Source organism: Chinchilla lanigera, unplaced genomic scaffold (genome assembly GCF_000276665.1).
Source record: "Chinchilla lanigera isolate Chin_1 unplaced genomic scaffold, ChiLan1.0 scaffold00091, whole genome shotgun sequence".
Classification (NCBI taxonomy): domain Eukaryota; kingdom Metazoa; phylum Chordata; class Mammalia; order Rodentia; family Chinchillidae; genus Chinchilla; species Chinchilla lanigera.
In genome coordinates, this window is record NW_004955492.1 from 7546499 (window position 1) to 7566227 (window position 19729).

Here is a 19729-nt window from a genome sequence, read left to right on the forward strand (position 1 = left end):
AACCGCAAGGACCCACCCGGTGAACTCAACGCCTTGAAACCCCTCCCCGCTGAGGGCAGTGGTGGAGGTCACTCCAGGTGAACGGCCAGCAATGGCATCATCTGCTCCCTGCAGAGAGCCAGTGCTCACTCACATCCTGAAGTGACTCGGGCGTGGCTTGACGGTTATAAAGGAAAGGGGAGCAGAGCCAGAAAGAAAACCCTGAGCTCAGTACCCAGCAGTACCCATCCTGTGCCAGCTGCAAGACTGCGGACCTGCTGTGCGAGTGAGTGCGAGAGACTGTCACACACTCTCATTTGCACTGCAGAACAGCGATCACTTCCCTGATCACTGTCAAAGCCTCCCAGAACCGGTGACCAAAGCGCCTAAAACACCACCACCTGGCCCCTGTACGCCTGGCTTTGAGGTGAAGATGGAAGGGACACATTGGGCCAGGCAGGGCAGGGCAGTACCTGTTGGTGTGGGAGTTGCAGTGCATGAACCAGCTGCGGTTGTTGTCCACGTACATGGCCCAGGCCTTGTCATCCTTGCCCAACATCATGTCCTTGGCCACGCTGGCCCTGGCCACCCCAAAGGCGGGGTCTGGGTGGTTGTCATACCGGTCCACGTGCAGCTCCCAGTAGTGAACACCCTTGGAGAACGCGGCTGTGCCCAGCACTACCCGGTCATCGTAGCTGCTGCAGGTGGCTGTCTGGTTGTCATTGGATAAAATGATGTCCCGGTGCCCAGAATTGGGGTCAAATGTGAACCAGGCCACTGGGAAGGGAGGACATAAGAGGATCAGGGTCAGGCGCTGGAATTCCCCAGCAGTTTCTGACGTGCTGAGACCTGCCCAGACTCACTGGTTTTCGTTGGAAAGTGGGCACCCAGTGTCCAGTGGTCCTGTGCCTGGGAAGTGTACACACCACACACATGCACACACACACCCACATGCACACATTCCTTGCTCTGTGCTCCTCCATGTTCCCATCCCCAGAACCCAGCCATGCCAAGGAACACAGGTGTTCAGGCCTCTCAGTCCAATGTACAGATGCGTTGTGGGGTCTTGCCTTCGGGGATCCTTGCAAGCACACACGCTGTTAGGAGAGAAGGAAGGGGACATCGATGGCCTACCTCATGGTGGGAGACTGAGACACAGGCAAGGGCACAAAACTTAGTTCTCTGTTCTGCAGCCCGCAAGGGGTTACCCCTTCTGCTCCCCACCCCCCAGGATATGGGACATGAGGCCCTTTCTCTAAAATTCTGACCACAGCACTCAAGGCACGAGAGGATGTGTCTGTGTGCCCACCGCGAGAGGTGGTGCTTACCATCAGACGTCTGCAGGACAACTGTCTTGCTGTACGGCCCGACACCTGAGGAGTTGAAGGCCTTGACCCTGGCATTGTAGGTGCTATTGAAGTGCAGCCCGTCTATGGTGCACAGGGTTTCCTTGCCGACGTACACCTCCTGGAAGAGCCAAGGCTACCCATTAGGCCCCTGGGGCTCCAGGAAAATCCCTCATAGCAAATTGACACTCAAAGTTCCATCATCCAGCCGGACTGACAGAAAAGAGAGACTGCAGCCAGCATGGCTGGGCCTAGGCCATGTCCAAGAGGCCAGATGCCTCTACTGCTGGCTGGGCGGCCCCTCTGCCTGTGAGGCTGGGGGATGCAGGGGACCTAGGGAGACAGAACTGGGGGCTCTGGGGGACAGGACTGCCACATCCCTTCTTGCTCTTGAGGCTGTATCTTCTGTTCCTTGGCTTCCTGGAGCTGCTGTTTTCCAGATGTCCCCAGGGGGTAAGGCATTCCTGCCCTGGATCCCAATTTTTCCTTTCTATGGATTTGTTTCCCCTTGGCTTCCAAATGCTTCTTGTCCTACCAACCCTCAGGATGTATGGCCATGTGCGGCACTCGCCATGCGTGCTGCTCATTTTGCCTGCAGCCACCACCTGTCCCTTTAGGGCTCCCTCTTCACTTGCTGCTCCATTGCTAATTGGTAATCATCGCTGTGCACCTCTCATTGCACTAGGTATCCCAGTCACCACGCAACCCAGGGACACACACAAGGAGGCCTAAGAAGATGGAAGCTCATTCCAGATCCCCACTGCTCTACTTAGGGCCGCTTTCCAAATCCAGCTATCTGCATTAAAGCCTCTCCCTTCCCTGCACCCTGCTGCCCACGAGCCCTGGCCCTTGCCCTGTACTCAGGGAGGAGGGGCTGTCTCTGAGCTCCGTGGGTGCTTCTCCTAGTACCTCCAGGCTTTCTCTCTTCTTTCTGGTTTCTGGAGGAGGAGTTCCTTCCCCTCTTGCTTCACTTGCACCACAGGAGAGACCAAAGTCTGCACCCAGCTAGGGTCTGCTGTCCCTGACTCAAGCTGTGTCTCCTCATTTCCCCTGTGGCCACGTCTACACATGATTAAGTGATTCCCAAGGGACTGTAAAAGTGATAAATATATATAAAATTTTTTTGGCATACAGTACCAAGGAGTAAACCCAAGGTCTTCAAACCGAGTTGCATCTTCAGCCCTTTTTTGAGACAAGATCTCACTAAATTGCAGCTGCCTGTGCTCCTGGGTCCTTGTGGCCCTGGCCCCGTGCTCAGGTGGCACTGTGGTTAAGAGAAGCCCCACAGACTAGCACACTCCCCCACCAACCACCATGCATCAGAATCCCCAGGGCCCGTGGGGCTCACCCGGAACTGCCCCCCATCGCCGTCATCCAGCTCCAGGACATAGCCATCGGCAGGGCTGGGGGTGAAGGGTGGCGTCCTCCAGGCCAGTGTGACACTGTTGTTGCGGGTGCAGCACTTCTCCAGCTGCAGCAGGGGGGCGGGTGGCACTGGGACAGGGACCGTGGGATCAGCTCACAGTGTCCTGCTCCCACAAGCCCCTGAAGATGACATGGCTGAGCCCTCTCTCTGGCCACCAACAGCCACTGCCAGTGGTCAGGGAAGCACAGGGAGCCCTAGAGGAAGTCCTGTATCCTGGGGACTGGCCGTGGCCTGGCGCTCAGAGCCAGTGTCCCGAGGAAGGTGCTCCTCTTTCCCACCCACCCACTGAGGGGCCAGAGCACACAGCAGAGTCCGCACTGTGCCTGTTGCCCTCTCTTGGAGGGGCTGGGATCAAGTAAGGCAATCTGAGGCTGTGCTTGGGACAGGAACAGGGTGCTGTGCAACGGATCATAACTGTCCCCCAAAGACTCCTATGTTAAGGTTAGGATTTGTCTCCAGTGTGACATTATGGGGAGTGGTGTCAACTTTAAAGGATAGGGGCTAGTGGGAGGACATCAGGTCATTGTCGGCGTGCCATCAAAGGGGGTTGTGGGACCCCAACCCCTACTCTTCCTCTCTTCTGCTTCCTGGCCATGAAGAGAGTGGTCTTGCTCTATTGTATTGTGGCCATGATGTGCTGCCTCACCACCAGTCAATGGGCCAACCAGCCATAGACTGGAACCTCCAGAACTGTGAGCCAAAATAAACCTTTTTCTTCAAGGATTATCTCAGGAATTTGTTACAGTGATGTAGAACTGACTGACACAAAAGCACTGATGCATTTAAATCTTTGGGGGAAGCTTTCAGAGGTCAGGGGACTAGATCTAGATAAGGAAGCAGTCTTAGGGGACCCAACAGCCAACCCAAGCAACTGGGCTTGAGTCAGGTGTGCCTTGAGCTCTCCTAAGTTGACAGTGGGAGACTCTGCATGTTCTAGCTCTATTCACTGGGCTCAAGCGAGTTCTGAAACTGATACAGTCCACTCCGATCTTTTTTAAAAGGAAAAATGGCAAGATTGGCTCTGGAAAAACTGTCATTTCTATTTAGTTTCAAGAATGAGGTCACTGTCTTACAGGTGCTGGCCAACAGCCCCGCTGGGTGAAATCTGACTACTTGCATGTTCTCAGCACAGTGAGACTGCTGCCCTCTGGTTCTCTTTCCATCCCCTTCTGCTCTCGTCTCTGGACCCCTTGATCCACAAGGCAGGAACAGTACCCAAGTTCCTGAGCCTCCTCCCGTGGCACCGCCACTTTCTGTAACCGTCCCTCTATGCAGCTCCTGCACCCCCCAGGCCACTCCAGCTCCTCCACATTGCGTCTCATTTGCACCTGGGGCAGGCAGCACTTCTGAACCTCACAGAGTACGAAACAGGGGAGTGAGACAGGAGTGTGTAAGAGACTTGTTTTGCTAAGAAGTTAAAAATGGCCATATCACACATTCTGCCATCAGGTCCTGGTTTGCGGATCTGCAGGCGTAGCCTCCAGTCTTCAGAAGACAGAAGAGCTGTGCTTTCCTTACTGAATGCCCTTGATGGCTCTAAGAGGCAGCGCGGATGACAGGACTCTGGTTCTGACCATCACTTGCTAACTTTGTAACAGACCAGACTGTAGAACCTTCGCTTAACCTTTCACTCTGTGTCCCCTCGGCTCTCTGAACTGGGCTCTTGCGGTCCTCCACCTGCTCGTTCTGCTCTCACTTCTGACTGTCTTGCTCTTTTTAGGGTACAGAAACCTTGTTCCCGCCTCAGAGCCCTGGCACTTCCTATCCCTCTACCTCTTCTGGTGCTCTTCCCTTAGGTTGCTTCCCTCTCATTTCCTTCCTCCCTCTCCCTCTTCCTTCTTTTCCTACTCCTACCCCTCCTCACCTCAAAATACACCCCCAACATCCACTGTTGCCCCTCACTCTGCTCTTTACTTACAGTACCTACCACTATCTGACACTGTATTCTGACTTGGTTGCTCATGATCTATGGCCTTATCTGGACCAGAAGCTCAGTCCATGAGGGCTTGCAGACTTATTTATCCCTGCATTCAGACGACCTGTCATGGTCAGCCTGGCCTGGGTGGACACTGTATTTTTTGTTTGTTTTGTTTTGTGGTACTAGGGTTGAACCCAGGACCTTTGCACCAAACTACATCCCCCGCCCTGTTTTACTTTCAGACAGGGACTCTCTACATTGCTATGTTGAGCCCAGGGTGGGTTCAAACTTGGAAATTTCCTGGCTCAGCCTCCCAGAGCATTGGGATTATAGATTCATGCCGCCAGACCCAGCTTGTGTTTCTGAATGACAAGCAGTCCTCACTTTACAAGGAGGAAGCTCAGCTCTGGCTGTGGGCGATGACCCCAGTCTCCACAGCCAGGCCTGTGACTTGGCATCCCCACCCCTCATTCTGCTGGCCTGGGCATCGCAGGCTCCCACCAGCACCAAGCTGCCCTCAGACTGGATGCCTCTGTGGGAAGAAGCACCCACTGAACTGGGGCCAACCGCGGCTCACCCCTACATTTCATCTGAAGGAAGTCCAGCTGATGGATGGCCTGCAGCAGCGGCTCACTGTCCAAGGTCAGGTCAAACTCTGCAGACACTTTCGGCTCCAGGGCACCTTTGACCCACTGCTCCTGAGACACCTGCACACGCTTGATCAGCGCGTCGGAGATCTTGGGAAGGGGAAGCACAAGGTTGAGGGTCTGAATTGCAGGAAGAATTATACACAGGTGTGGAGGAAGGGCTGGAGCTCTGTGCCTGTGGCTTGGGGACGAGAGGAGCTGTGCCTTGAGCCACGGCAGAGATGAAGGGACCCTGGCCTGAAGGGGACTGGCCGGAGCTAGCTGCAGAAAGATGCAGTGCGTTGTTTCAATTATAGCTCAGAAGCCTGGTCATGGAAAATGTAAAGAAGCACCGGCTATTTAAAGAAATTCGGGCGAACCCTTTTGTGAAGTAAACGATGTTTTCAAAAAAAAATATATGCAAAAGCATCCTTCACTACATGTTTTGCCAAATCTAGTAGTTTGCAAAGTGAAACATATTCGTCATTTGTCCCAGGGTGTGAAGAAAGCGTCTCCCACTTCCCCCTCATGTCTCTTCTTGTGGCTTCTGCGGCAAACTCTAACTGCATCCCACCCATGGCTCTGCTCTCTTTGCGGGAAAGTCCTGCTCGTCATACTCATGCTCCCTTCCTGGGGAATAACCAAGGGGTTCATCATTTTCCCCACAAACAGAGACTGAATCAGTGCCCTCTTCCTGAGCTGCTCGTGTCCCTGAGTCAGCTTGAGGCTGGAGCAATGACCCCTGGAAGACTGCATGGTCTCTGTGGGTGGCTGGTCACCACTATGGGCCTGCAGGACTCTGCATGCTGAGGTAGAGGCTGTGTGGATTCTGCTAACTCACTTCTCCTTGTGCAATCTGTCCAGCCTATTTGGCCAAGACTATCCTTTCCATTTGTGAGGAAAATGCTGAAAGCATGGCATTCGGCCCCTCGGATGATGCCATTTCACCTTTTTGCTTAATGGATGATACAAAATTAGGATTGCAGCCAGTGAGCTTCTGGAATCACTAAGCAAAGGAGAATAACTCAGCTCCAAGCCAAGCCAAGATCTTGTCTCAAATGTAGGCTGGTTTGGGGAGTGGTGTTGGAGGAGCTGGAAGAAGCCCGCTGGTGGCCTCCCGCGGCGCCTCACCTGTAGGAAGCCCGAGGGGTCGTTCTCCTTGATCACCTCCAGACAGTACTCCATTAGGCCTGTGGACTGGCGCAGCTTCAGTGTGCAGTGGTTGATCTGGTCCCAGACCATCTGCAAAGGGGAGACTCCTCTGGGTGACCATGGCCCAGGGGAAGAGCAGCCACCCCGGAGAGTCAGCTAGCGCAGCAATGGGGAGGGGCAATGATGGTCTGGACCACTTCCTGCCCAACTCCCTGCTCTACTCATGAGCAGAGCGTCCTCTTTAGTGGGGTGTAAACAGACCCATTGCCCAGCACTGCAAATTTCTGCACTCTGGACAGGGTTGCAGAGAAAGGGCATCATCTAAACTCCCACCCTGGGGGCCAGCTCCTCCCCTCCCACTGCCCTTCTGGGGCTCACAGATGGCTCCTCTGGCTCAGCGGCTTCACCTGTGCACACATTCGGCTGGGAAAAGTCTCTGCAACAGTGAGACAGTGACCTGGGACAGTGAGAACCCCTCCTCAGCTCAGAGGGATGAGCAGCCACCCCAGCCGGGACCTGTGGGAGGGGGAAGGCATGGATCCCTGCCCCCTGGTGGAAAATGGCCCATGTGTTATTACGTGAAGATTGGACAGAGCTGCAGGCCTGAGCAGAGCTAGGCCTGGTCACTGCCACTGGCCACCGGTCACTGGTCACTCCTGCTCTGCAGGATGAGTCCAAGAGGGTCCTTCTGGCAGACACAAGAGCCAGGGAAGGTGGGAGAGCGGCTTCTGACTTGGCTATGGCAAAAAGCCACTTGCTTCTTGCCATATGGCAAGAAGCCAGGAGACAGAGCGGGGGTGGCAGCTGGCCTTAGGTGCAGTGGGACCGGCCAGCTCAGCCCGCCTCCCTGCACTCGCCCAGCCCTCAGCAGAGAGCGCCCAGGCACCTACCTTCAGCTTGTGCTCCCTCTCCTTCGTCACCTTGGTGAGCAGCTTGGCCTTCTGCCGGGTCAGCGCCTCCACCAGGGCATCACACTGAGCCACCAGGCAGGCCTCATAGTCCAGGCCATTTTCCTTGGGGGAAGCAGAGAGTGTTAAGAAGGCACTGAGATCCTGAGCACTAAAGACAGAAGAGTCTTTTGTTGTTGTTGTTGTCGTTTTTTACTGAAACAGTAAACAAAATTTCATAACAAAATAATAAGAGAATAACAATAGTTAATTCACTGCATATCATTATAGGAGAGTGTTTGGGGGTGCTTGGCTCAGAGATACAGACACTGGTGTGTGGGAACTTATGAACAGGAATTGGGAGGAGTCCCAGCACATGCACACAGCCAACTCCTCTGCTATCACATGCACCTGCTCACAGACCATTGTTAGGATGTGCTCATGACAGAGTGCTAAGGAGAAAGGGCTGGAGAGTGGCTCAGGTGTAGAGCACTGGCCTTGCATGTGTGAGGCCCTGGGATCCATTCCCAGTACTGCAAAAAGAAGAAGGAACTGGGCGTGCATGGTGGCGCATGCCTGTAACCCCAGCACTCAGGAGGCCGAGGCAGGAGGATTACTGTGAGTTGGAGGTCAGCCTGGGCTACACAGTGAGACCCTGTCTCAAAAAACCAAGAAAAAGAAGGAGAAGGAGGAGGAAGGAGGAAGAGGAGGAAGAGGAAGAGGAGGGCGTGGCTATGTGCAGCATAATTCTATGGACAATGTGCATATATTTGGGTCCAAAGTATTAGAACAACTTGTGTCAACATGGTGACATGGGTAAGATGTTAGTGAACTTTATCTTAGTTTTGTCTACTTTTCTTCTACTTTCTATAACTTGTTTTTTTTTTTTTTTTTTTTTTGAGAGAGGGTCTCACTCTGTAATTCAGGCTGGGTTCAAACTCACCATGGAGCCCAGGCTGTCCTCAAACTCATGGTGATCTTTCTGCCTCAGCCTCCCAAGTGCTGGGATTACAGATATATGCCACCATGCCCAGCTTCCAAAATTTCTATGATACATACTTTTGCTTTTTATACTCAGGAATAAGCAAACAAAAAATTATGTTCTTGCAGTAGGTCTTTCTTTCTTGATTTTCAAAAAGAATCCTTCAGGTCAAGATCATCATAGATGCAGACCTCAGGCTATGGGCTGACCAGTGTGGAATTCTCAATCCCAGGACCTCAGAATGTGGCTGTACTGAAGAAGGTCTTTAAACAGGTCATAAGTGAAAATGAGGCCATGAGGGTGGGCCCAGATCCAGGCTGACGAGTGCTCTTAGAAATGGGACAAGGGATGTACATGAGGGCGCGGGAAGAGATGCCATCTGCCACCAAGGAGGGAGGCCTCGGGAGAAACCACCCTGCCCACACCTTGACCTTGGACTTTCAGCCCCCACAACTGAAAGAATAAATTTCTGTTCTTTATGTTGCCCCATCTCTGATAGTTTGTGGTGCAGACTAAGCAAACTAGGGCATCTCATGTTTGTGAAGCAGCAGAAATCTCAGGACTTAAAATGCTCATGGCTGAAGTCTAAGTTTAACTTGTTAGGGGGTGGGTTTTGCTGAAGTTTGGTGTTTCTTTGTTTTCTTTTTTCTTCAGTACTGAGAACTAAACCTAAGGCCTCATGCATACTAGACAAGTATACCACAGAGCTACACCCCCAGTCCTTTTTCAAAAATTTATTTTGAGACAAGTCTTGCTAAATTGTTCAGGCTAGCCTCCAACTTGCTATCCTCCTGCCTCAGCCTCCCGTGTAGCTGGGATTACAGACATGCACTGCTATGCCTGGTCTATAGTTTGGACCTTGAATGTCATGTGTTGAAGGCTTTGTCCACTGGTGTTACTAGTAGGCAGTGAGAGCTTCAGGAGGTGAGCGCTAGTGGGAGGAAATTATGTCATCAGCACTGTGTCCTTGAAGGGTTATGGGAACTCTAGCGTCTCCCTTTCTCTCTGTTTCTTGTTCACATGAGATGAGCCGCCTCCTCTGCCCTGTGCTCCCACCACAGTGTACTGTGATGCCCCAGGCTGGAACTGCCAAAGTAACGCTCTCATCCTTATACGCTGGTTACCTCAGGTACTGTGTTGGTGTAAGGGACAGCTGGCTAACACAGTTTTTATGAGCTAATGAAGAATTTGCGGGCCCTAAGGCTCTTTTTCCCAGCCAGATACATGGAGGGTTAATAGGCTCCTGGTCTATATGGACAGCCTGTGTGTGTCCACACACATGAGCACTCTCTCCCCTCCACACAGGGCTCCCGGAAGCCAGACTGCTTGTGCAGGTCTTTGTGCCCTAGCTAGGCTCGGTCCAGTACAGAGCATAGGTACTCCACAAACACATTTGTTTAGGAAATGAGGTGTTTTTGTTTAGATGCATTGCTTACACTGGCGTGTTTGGGTTTAAAAAGCACCCTGTATGGATATCACCACATAGGACTGCACGGCCATGTGACAATGGATCACATCTCTCTGGCCCTCTGTTGCAGGACTTTTTCTAACTGGCTTCCACAACAGGTGCACAACAGGCCACGCTAACCTTCTAATGTTCTCTGCTGGAAACACCTGTCCCAAGGCTCCCGTCCTGAGTGCCAGTGTGTTCTGCAGACTGAGCACACAGAGCACGCCCAGTACCATCACACTCTCACCTGGATCTGCTGCAGGATGTTCTTGAGCTGAACCAGGAACTCCTTCGCCTCTTTGGCCTTGTCCGAAACTCCATTTAAGGCCTGAGAGAGTTGGGCCTGAAAAAGATATCTCACGTTGGTGAAGGCAGTGGATGTGAAAGGCGCACGCTTGTACTCTATCAGGAAAGCCTGTGTTCACGAGAGGGTGGGCTAGTCCCAAGGGAGAGCTGTCTTCACAGTCTTCACCTATGATGGGACCATGACTGATGCCTACAACATATACCTATTCCCTGGCGGTGCTGGGTGGGTGTGGATTGGCTTGTACTCTTCCACGTGACCCCAAAGCTCTGAAGAGGTAGGGAGCACAAAGCCCAGCCCTGATGCTCGCAGAGCCCTTGGCCTGGCTGGCCCTGCTCTTCCTGTGGCAGGTTTATCCCCCATCAGCTGGGCTGAGGAATATCTGAGAGCCCCGGCCAAGCTCAGTGCCCCCAGCTCCACCCAGCTGCGCACAGTCTCCGCACAGTCTGCACAATGCACCCCTTCGGACTTGTGGTGCACGTGCAGCAGAATGGATGGGAAGAAGCCTGTGGGCCTCAAAGGGGACGAGGCTGCATGGACTGGACTCCTATAGGGTCCTCTTGAAGGATGGTCCCTTAGCCCTCCAACTCTTCACCCCACAGAGAGGGAGGAGTGTGGCCAGAGGAGCCCAGAGGGGGCTCATGACATAAGACATATGGGGATCAGTTGCTGCAGCAAGGGTGGCACTGCAGGCTGAGCTCTGGTTTTTGGCTTTAGCATCCTGCTTCTATACAACCACAGTCATACGCACATGTGCACATGCAGACACACATGCACACGCACACGCACATTAGACTTGCCTTCCAAACCCACCTGTGGGGTAGGCTGATGACCTTCATTTTTAACAAGAGTCTCACTTTTCAAATTAAAAAGCTGAGGATGTAGCAAAACAAGACCAGAAAGGTCAGGATCTCCCCTTCCCATGCCCTTGCCTTTCTGAAAGTGTCTCAGATCCTGAAAAACAGCCCTTCTTCACCCCTATGTATCTTCACGACCTTCACTGTCACCTGACCTAAGGTTTGTCTACGTCTGTCCCTCCTCCCCACGACAGCCCTGGAGGGCTTTGGAGAACAGAGCACACTGTCACTACCCCAAGACTGAGCTAATGACTGTGATCCTTCAGCCCACACCATGGTTCTCAGAGTGGGGCCTGGATAGCAGCATTCTCCGACCTTTCGAGGAAACTGTCTCCAGCCCCACCCAGGGCTGCCAATGCCACTAATAAACCCAGTGAGCCAGGAATCAGGATCCAACTTGCCCTCCAGAGCTTCTAGAGCAGTTCAAGACACACCGGGCTATGCAAACATAGGCCCCACTGGAATCCCTGACAAATATGGCAGAGAAGCCTGGACAGACATGAAAGCATAGGCGACACGTGGAAAGAGAAGGGACAGGCTGCAGCCAAGGCAAGATCAGGATTGGGCTATTTCTGCTGAGAGAGCCAGGAACCCCAACTCTTCGGAGATTCTCACTCCAGGGCTCTACCCCCGCCTCAGCTGGCTTAGGCCCCTCTACCAGGGCCCTCCAGGTGCCTCACCTGGTACTGTGTGCTTCTGGGCGGCACAGCAGCCACCCAAGGTAGGACGACAGCAGAAGTGTTTCACATCTGCTCTGTCCCAAAAGAGGCCACTGCCTGCATGTGACTCCTGAGTCCCTGAAGGGTGGCTCATGTGACTGAGGAGCTGGAGTTTTAATATTGTTTACTTTAAATTTCAACTGCCACCCGTGGCCTATGGCTCCCATCAGGAACACAGGTCTTTCTCCCATCTTGGGTGGGTGCAGGGCCCAGGACACTGGTGTGTAGAATGTTCAGGTGGCAGCGTCTTCAACAACAGAGTGTTTCAAAATGAAGCCTCTCAGTGCCTGTAAAGGAACAGCAACCTCTCCCTAAAGCACACACAGTGGGGACCCACTGAGGCAGCGGAGCACTCCAGGATGGTTTCAACAACCACATTTGTTCCTCACAGTCCTGGGGCTGAGGTCCCAGATCAGGGAGCCTGCGTAGGTGGGTTCTTGGTGAGGGCCCCGCTCCTGGGCCAGTCCTCACACAGCCTTCATGGTGTATGTGTGTGTGTGTGTGTGTGTGTGTGTGTGTGTGTGTGTGTGTGTGTAGCAGAGCCCTGGTTCTCTTCCTCTTCTTAGCAGGCCCCAATTCTATCATGGGATTCCACTGTCCGTCATCTTCTGGACCCAAGTAACTCCCAAAGGCCTTACTTCTTATCATGGTCACTGGGAGGGTTAAAGCCCTCTTCCCCTAATCTCTAGGGCCTGCCAGGGAAAATGTCTTTTGTCTTTGTGTTTCTAGTCAGGAAGCTGCACAAAGCAGGGGCTCAAGAACCACCCCATGGTGAATAATAAGCAAAATGACTGAATCACTTCAGGTACACGCCAAGCGGGGCAGATCCCAGCAGATCTCTTACCACTACCTCAAGGGCCTGGCTCCAGTACACACACACACACACACACACACCACAAAGGCCATGTGAGGACTGGCCCGAGAGCCAGGGAGAGGGAGGGCCAGGCTCTGCTACCCATCACTAGGACCAGCACCACTCTGCCCCAGCCCTCCTGGGCCTGCTGCCCTCTTCCCAAGTGGCAAGGAGCCCTCAACCTTGGGTAGTGCCTGGCTGAAAGGATCATTTCGGCTCAGCCGATGTGGCATCCACCCAGCAAACTCTCCACCTGACTTTCCTTCTGCTGCTTTGTGTGCCATCTGGAGCTGGCCGCCAAGTGCAGAGCCCACCAGGGGCTACCCTATGCTCAGCAGTGAAGACCCTGTGTTGTGACCTGCTGGCCACGGAAGGCCCTTGGGGGGCAGGGTGAGGCTGACTGCCGTGCAGGGATGTCCCGCAGGCACACATTGACCTCTTTCTCCACCCCCTGGAGAGGAAGGTCCTTCCTAGGCAGAAGGTGAAATTTGCTTCTAAGGGTGAATGGACTTTAACCTAAATCATAAACCCACGGTTGGTAGAGATTTGGTCTCCCTGACTAGAGTCTGGGTTCACATAGTCTCACTGGGCAAAACCAACACCTGAGTGCCCGCCCACCATCTTCACCAGTGGCCAGCCAGCAGGCTAGGAGCCCCACTGGGCTTCCTTCTGGACAGGGCTGGGAGTGCATTCTGGGTGAGGACCAGGCCAGAGCGCTTCAAATCAGAGCTCTGTGTGTCCTGGGCAGATACTTCATCCTTCTGCAGTGACTACACTGGGCTCAGATTTGGGAATGACAGTAGTAATTGCTCACAGGCTCCTACTATTATGCTTAGTCATCTACCCAAGCATTCCCTAATTCCTCCTGAATTGTCCAATCCAGGTCTATAGTCTGTGAATTTCTCTAAAGCACCCACTGGGAAGCCACCTCCATTCAGGTTCTAAAGCTCTTAGATGATTCTCGTATGCTTGCCACTGTGTGGAGAAGCCCCTAGGTCACCTTCTTTTAAGTTTGGTTCCTGATGGCTAACATTAGGGGACCTATTGGAAATAGAGAGTTTGAGAGACAAAGACCTTAAACAACACAGTCTGACTGCTCATTTATGTCTGAGAAGCTGATTGTCTAAAGAAATATATAAGCTACAAAGAGCACATATAGATTATTATTATATTGCCGCTGAATGTTCTAATGGCCAGAAGTGCTCTGTCGCTTGCCCGATGGGAAGTCAGCACTCTAAAAGTGCAAACACTTGTCTTTCTACCTAAACATATCCAAGATCACAAAGCCAACTAAGGACAGTTCTTATTTGAGTGTAGAAGACCTAGAAATGGGCAAACTGCTGTCCACGGTCGTGAAAGGCACAGAGAAGAAGATCCACTTTAATGCAGTGTCTAGTTGTGTGACTGCAGTGAACACTACCTTGCCATTTGGGAGACACAACACAGGTCACCTAGGAAACCCCATCCTTTGGCACTGAAAGACTCCTGCTGGACGAGTTGAGCCCCCTCCCCAACCATCTGCCCTGCACCTGGAGCAAAGGAGGGTCTTGGGCTCCCACTGCCCGTGAGTGCTGGCTAGAATAGTCTCTTGACAAAGGTCTCTGTGCAAAGGTCCTCTGGGGACCTGAGTGTCACACATCCTGGTAACCTCCTGATTCCTCTCTTTCCACCAGTTCTCCTCTCCTCACTTCTCCCCACAGCAATGTCCTCCCCTGCCCGCCCAAGCCCAGCCTCTGAGCTCGGCGTACAGGCCCTCCCTGCCGCTGCCCATGTAGCCTCCACCCAGCTCCTCTTCTCCACCTTGGCTGTGGCAGTCTTCCCTCCTTGCAGGCTCTCCCTCTTCAGCTTCATCTAGCTCTGCCTGTCAGCATCCATCTCCCTGGGAAGACCCTCCCCTCCTGGCCCTCCTCCTCATGCCTGGCTACCCTCACCCCACACAGAATGTGCCCTTGGCACTCCCAGAGCAGAGCCCGGCCGCAGGGTGCATAGGCACCAGCCCCACCCTGTGGCCTGACTGCCTCAGGAGCCCTTTCCTGAGCAGCTCCATGAGCCACACAGCAGGCAGCGCAATACCACACAGACTGTGCCCATAACCATCTGTGTGGTGAAAGGATTTTGCTCTAGACTGTTTCTCCTTCCCTTGAGCTACTCACACCTCCCTCCTCCCACAGTGGGTATGATTAACATGGCCATGAGGTCACCTGTCACCCATTGTTCTAGTGCACGCATGCAGCCTACTTGCACACAGATCCCCTGTGCATAGCTTTTGGGTGCTAATCGTTCCCAGGTCTGGGTCCATATGTCTCTAGGTTAGCTGCCACCACTGCTCTGGCCCAAGTATCTCACTATACAGACTTTCTGATGTCCCCACTCCTCACCTCTGCCCTCAGACCAGCAGGTTCCTCCCCACCCTGCTGAACCAGCTTGATTGTAGCTGCCCTGCCTGCACCCAGCCTACAGAGAGCAGCTTTGTTTTCCCATCTTCTCTGAACTACCAGCCCTAGGCTCCATGGGCTTGTGCCCAAAATAAACACAGCAGCCAGTAGAAATCACGGTGGTGAGCCTCGATGGCCCCATGGTGGAAAAAGAGGAGCAGTAGGCCTGAGCCTGGGAGAGAGGGGGATGCCCAGGGTCTTTGGAGATACTCACAAGGCTGAAGGCAGGCTGAGGCGGCCGGGAAGCCCTGGGAGCAGGCAAAGGTAGGACCAAGACTTCTCAACACCTCCTGGGTTTCCCAAGCCACAGGCTACCTTCCCTTGTAGCTCTGGATCCATCCCACCTTGAGGGCCCAGGTCTTGGACGCAGCCAGCTTGTGCGAACATGCTCACCCAGCAGAGACCAGCTCACAGCTGATGCTTGGAGAGCAACATTGGGATATCCCCGCCACACTAGGCTGTGGGTCACAGGCCAAGTGGATCCCTTTGATGAGGGCTGGTACCTGCCTCATTTAGGCCAGTGGGAGCTCCTTCCTCAGCCCAGGGACCTGAGCCTGGGGAAATGAGGCACCTTTTCCCTGGTTCCCTGGCCAGACTCTCACAGATGCTGCAGACTGCTTCTTAGCCCCAGCCTCTGGAGCCAGGAGCCTGGGTTCAAATCCTGGCTCACTGACTCTGTGAGTCTGGTGGTGGTGGGGTGTCACTTGCTTTCCCTGCTGCCATCTTGCTCAGCTATGAAAGGGGCTCATGGCAACAAGAGGGTCATGGCAATAGGTCCCTCCGCCATGAAAGGGGGGTCATGGTAGCAGGTTGTTGTGGGGCTCAAGTGAGTTAGTATCTGTGAAGTGCTCAGAATGGGGCTGGCACACAGTCAGTGCTGTCCACGGGCTCACTACTTCAATCCTGGGTCTCAAAGCGCCCCCAGGCTCTGAAGTGTTTAGGACAGAAGCATCATTTTTCTGATAAATTCCCTCTTCCTTCGAGAAGGTCCACATTGGCCTCTTTTGCTTGCCACAAGAACTGTTGCTGATCTCATGGGGAGGAGGCTAAGCAAAGCCAGCCAGTCACATAGTACAAGGCTAACGATGCTTGCAGAAGTGGGGTGTATGCGATCCCCGTGGGGTAGGTAGTGGAAAGGCCCCCCTGTTTCCTGCTGCAGCTTGGCTTCACCTCTGACTCCCAAATGCCAGCCACGCAGGCATCCTGATGAGCTTCTGCCCCCAGGCTACCCAGGGCAGCAGCCTGGCTTGTCAGCCATGATATTCAGGCTGCCAATATCAATATGTCAGCAGCACCAACAGACTAAGTGCTTGGCTAGGACTTGGTGCTGAGGTCAGAAATAAGAAGAGGCAGAAATGACAGCAGCTGGTTCCCTATTGTTAGAGACCTCTGGGTACTGGCCTGGTTCTTAGTGTTCAGTGACCCTCGAGAACTCACCGGGCAGAGCCAGGTACAGAGTCATTGGGAAATTCATGCCCCCACCCCACCCCGGGACTTGGGCTTGTCGGTTCCTGTTGAAGTTGACAGAAGGGCAGCAGCTGGTCCTACCTTCAAACACAAACCACACTTCATTCAGCAGGCTGCTCCCTACCTCTGAGCCTCTGCACCTGCCATTCCTCTGCCTGGTGCTCCCTCCCTTGCTTTGCAGGGGGTCCCAGTCACACCCTGACTCTGCTCCAGTCTGGCTGAGAGACCCCTTTCTGGGCAGCCCACATCTTGTTCCATTCTACTCTCATTGTGCACGGACTTTGTCTCCCACTAAAGTGTTTGGTCTGGGAGACGGAGACCTTGCTTGTTCATCTTTATATGAGTACATGTCCAATAAATATTTGTTGAATAAGTGAGGTTTTCTTCTTCTGTTGGACAACATGTCAGGGAAGTTTCTAAAGTGGACCAAAGAGCCTCTTAGATGACTCTACTTTGGCTTTGTACCTGACGTGCAGTGTAATAGCAAGCAGACATCTGATTCCACTTCATACACTTCAGGGCAACTCCCTGTAAAAAGGCCCTCATTTGTCTTCAGCTACTCTGAGACAAACATGCGCCTGATGTATGCTGTCTCAAACCATCACTCTTAAACTTGTTCAAGAAATGATGGATTTATCTTTTCACTATTTTGCATGATGGCAGAAAAAATGGATTTTAAACTGGAAAAAGTCCAGGACATGGAAAAGAAGCCCAGATGCCCAGCAGCTGGATGTGTGCCTGGGAATGTCTATCTCTCTGTGATTCAGGGGTCAAGGAAAAAAGTACAACAAAAAAGTCTAAAAGCAAGTCTAAATATTGGCCTAGCAAAGGATGCTGCTAGATTTAAAAAGTGTTTCTTCATTCTTCTGCAGCCAAAGGCAAAGCCAGAAGCACCTGACCACTCCCTAGGGCACAGCTCAGATCTGGGCTGGTGGTGGGAGATGGAGGAGCAGGGTATGTGGCAGCAGCCACCCCGCTCCCCAGGCAGAAGCTTCCAGCAGCACAGGGTGGCTTCTTGCACACTGAAGGCTCACCGTGGGTCACTGGCTGCTCTGTTTCATGCCATCTGCCTTCCTGTGCTCAGGCTGAAGGGACACCTACTCGAGACATCCTAGTCTCACAGTGGAGAAGACTCCCAGCCAAACACATTCAAGCCTCCTCGAGACAGCAGCATCACCCTCCTCTCAGCTCACTGCCCAGCACATCACTGGCCCAACCTTGTATAGACGGGGCAAAAAAGGCAGAGGACGGTGGAGTAAACAGTAAAATCTAGCACTGTGGTCTTGGTGGTGTAGCAGCCTCTGGCTCCACTTAAAGTCGTATGTTCTTCGGAAAGTCCTCAGTCTCCTAGTCTAGGGTCTATCTTTTGGGATTATGGTACCTACTTATCATTTAGTGGAAAGAAAAACATCCTACCAAAAAGCACATATAAGATCTTATCAAAATTTTTATCTTAAAGTCAAGCATGATGGTGTGTGTATATATGTAATCCCAGCACTCAGGAGGGTGAGACAGGAGGATCAGAAGTTAAAGTCCAGCCTGGGCATCTTGGCAAACCCAAGGCCAGCCTGGACTGCATAGTGAGACCCTGTCTTAAAAAAACAAACATAAACTTGTGTCTTAGAAAACAGATATATACTTATCTATTCACATTAATTATGTTTTCTGGGGTGTAAGATACAGGATTTTTTTCTTTGCCTCTTCTTTGAATTATCTTCACTTTTTAAAAAAAGTATTATGTTTTATGATCAGGAAAAAATAATAAAACTATGTTCATTTATTAAAAGTTCAAACATCACTAAGCTCTGAGTGGAAATCACCACCCTTGAGAAGAAGCTAAATCACTCTACAGCTGAAACACAGGGCCACACAGCTCTTCCCAGTATCTTTTGGCTCAGGACATTTCACTGTAAAAATGTCCTGATAGAACGATAGTGCTTCCTTTTGTAAATCTATTTTCACCATCTTTGCTTTTGGGGCTCAGAGGAAAGTGGCAGAGGATGAAAAGACACATTTTGAAGCCCCCATCTCTCTTCCTCCTCACCTGTGCCACTCAGGCCAAGGGGCCACCCCCTTAGCACCTGGCTGTCCCCACTCCCCTCCATTCTCCCCAACCCACACCTGGAGTCTCAGCTCTTTGCTGAGCTCCCGAAGGTGCTGGACGAGTATTTCCAAGGGGCTGGGGAAAAACTCATCTCTCTTTGCTCAATGCATTTCCTCCACCCAAATGAACTATCAAGCAGCTGTTAGTGTTCTTGCATGTTATAGATTACCTGTGTCCCACAAACGTTCACATGTTGATGCCCTCAGCCCTATTACCTCAGAAAGGGCCCCTTATGGAAATAGGCTTGCTGCAGATGTAAGAAGTCATATGGGAGTAGAATAAGCTCTAAACTTATGATTGGTGTCCCTATAGAAAGGGAGGCTGAGACACGACAGAATGCCAGGAAGACTGTGGTGATGCTGCCGTCATTCAGGGAGCCACCAGAACCCAGGAGAGGGGCCTGAACCAGATTCTTCCAGAGGGCCCCGGGCGCGTGGGGCCAGTGATACATAGATTTCAGACCTCAGACCTCCAGCCAATTTCTGTTGTTGAAGCTGCCCAGTTGGTGATCATTTATTATGACAGCTCTAGCAAATTAATAATTAGGTTTAGTCTTTTTTCTATAGTACACGTGGTTTCTGTAGCCGCAGAACAGAGTTGCCTGCTCTCTTCCTCCTCACACCCATGGGCGCTGAGTGCCGCAGGGAGGGGAGGCAGGCAGAAGTCACCACTGCAGGAGATGTGCCTCACTAGCTGACTTCTCCCATAGGAGCCTTTCCCATATCAGGAGACTGAAGCTGAGAAAGGCAATGAGCCTCACCCGAAGATGCACGACTCCAAAAGAACCCAGATCTTTTTTTGGTTTTGTTTTGTTTTTTTTGTTTTTGTCTTTTTGAGACAGGGTCTTGCTAGAACCCAGATCTTTTTGACTCCAGTTCAGATCCAGTCTCCACCATATCAGTCAACAGCAGACCAGGAATCTAATCCAAGGAATCCCAGAACTGCTCACCTTAGGCATTCACTTCTTGCGAACTGGGGCAAGGGTCCCACCACAGCACTGGTCAGCTCTCCAGCAAGAGGGCGCTGTGATAGCCTCGACCCAGAACCACTTCCTGCCTGTCATACCTCTCAGGCTTAACCCTTGCAGGAATAACCGTAATGATGACAGTAACGGTGACTTTCCTTTTTTTAGTGCTTCCTCTAAGGCACACACTGCATTAAATCTTTGAAACACATCGCCTCATTTAACACAAGGTCATTCCATGGCAATGGGTAGAGTTTGAG

The 19729-nt window shown here is 52.3% G+C and overlaps 1 protein-coding gene across 4 annotated transcripts in view; it reads right to left on the reverse strand.

Annotated features, from left to right (window-relative positions):
- Window positions 1–19729, reverse strand: part of Trim67 (tripartite motif containing 67) — a 39766-nt gene that overhangs the window by 8007 nt on the left and 12030 nt on the right. The window contains exons 2-9 of one of the 4 annotated variants that reach the window (XM_013504688.1): window positions 10014–10109; window positions 7338–7460; window positions 6427–6537; window positions 5253–5406; window positions 2674–2819; window positions 1308–1446; window positions 1050–1076; window positions 453–756 (exon numbers count right to left, since the gene is read on the reverse strand). In XM_013504688.1, coding sequence (XP_013360142.1) covers window positions 453–756; window positions 1050–1076; window positions 1308–1446; window positions 2674–2819; window positions 5253–5406; window positions 6427–6537; window positions 7338–7460; window positions 10014–10109 — 1100 coding nt within the window. Of the gene's footprint in view, window positions 1–452; window positions 757–1049; window positions 1077–1307; window positions 1447–2673; window positions 2820–5246; window positions 5407–6426; window positions 6538–7337; window positions 7461–10013; window positions 10110–19729 lie in introns of all 4 variants that reach the window. The other 3 variants (XM_013504687.1, XM_005404981.2, XM_005404980.2) reach the window with 3 other exon arrangements.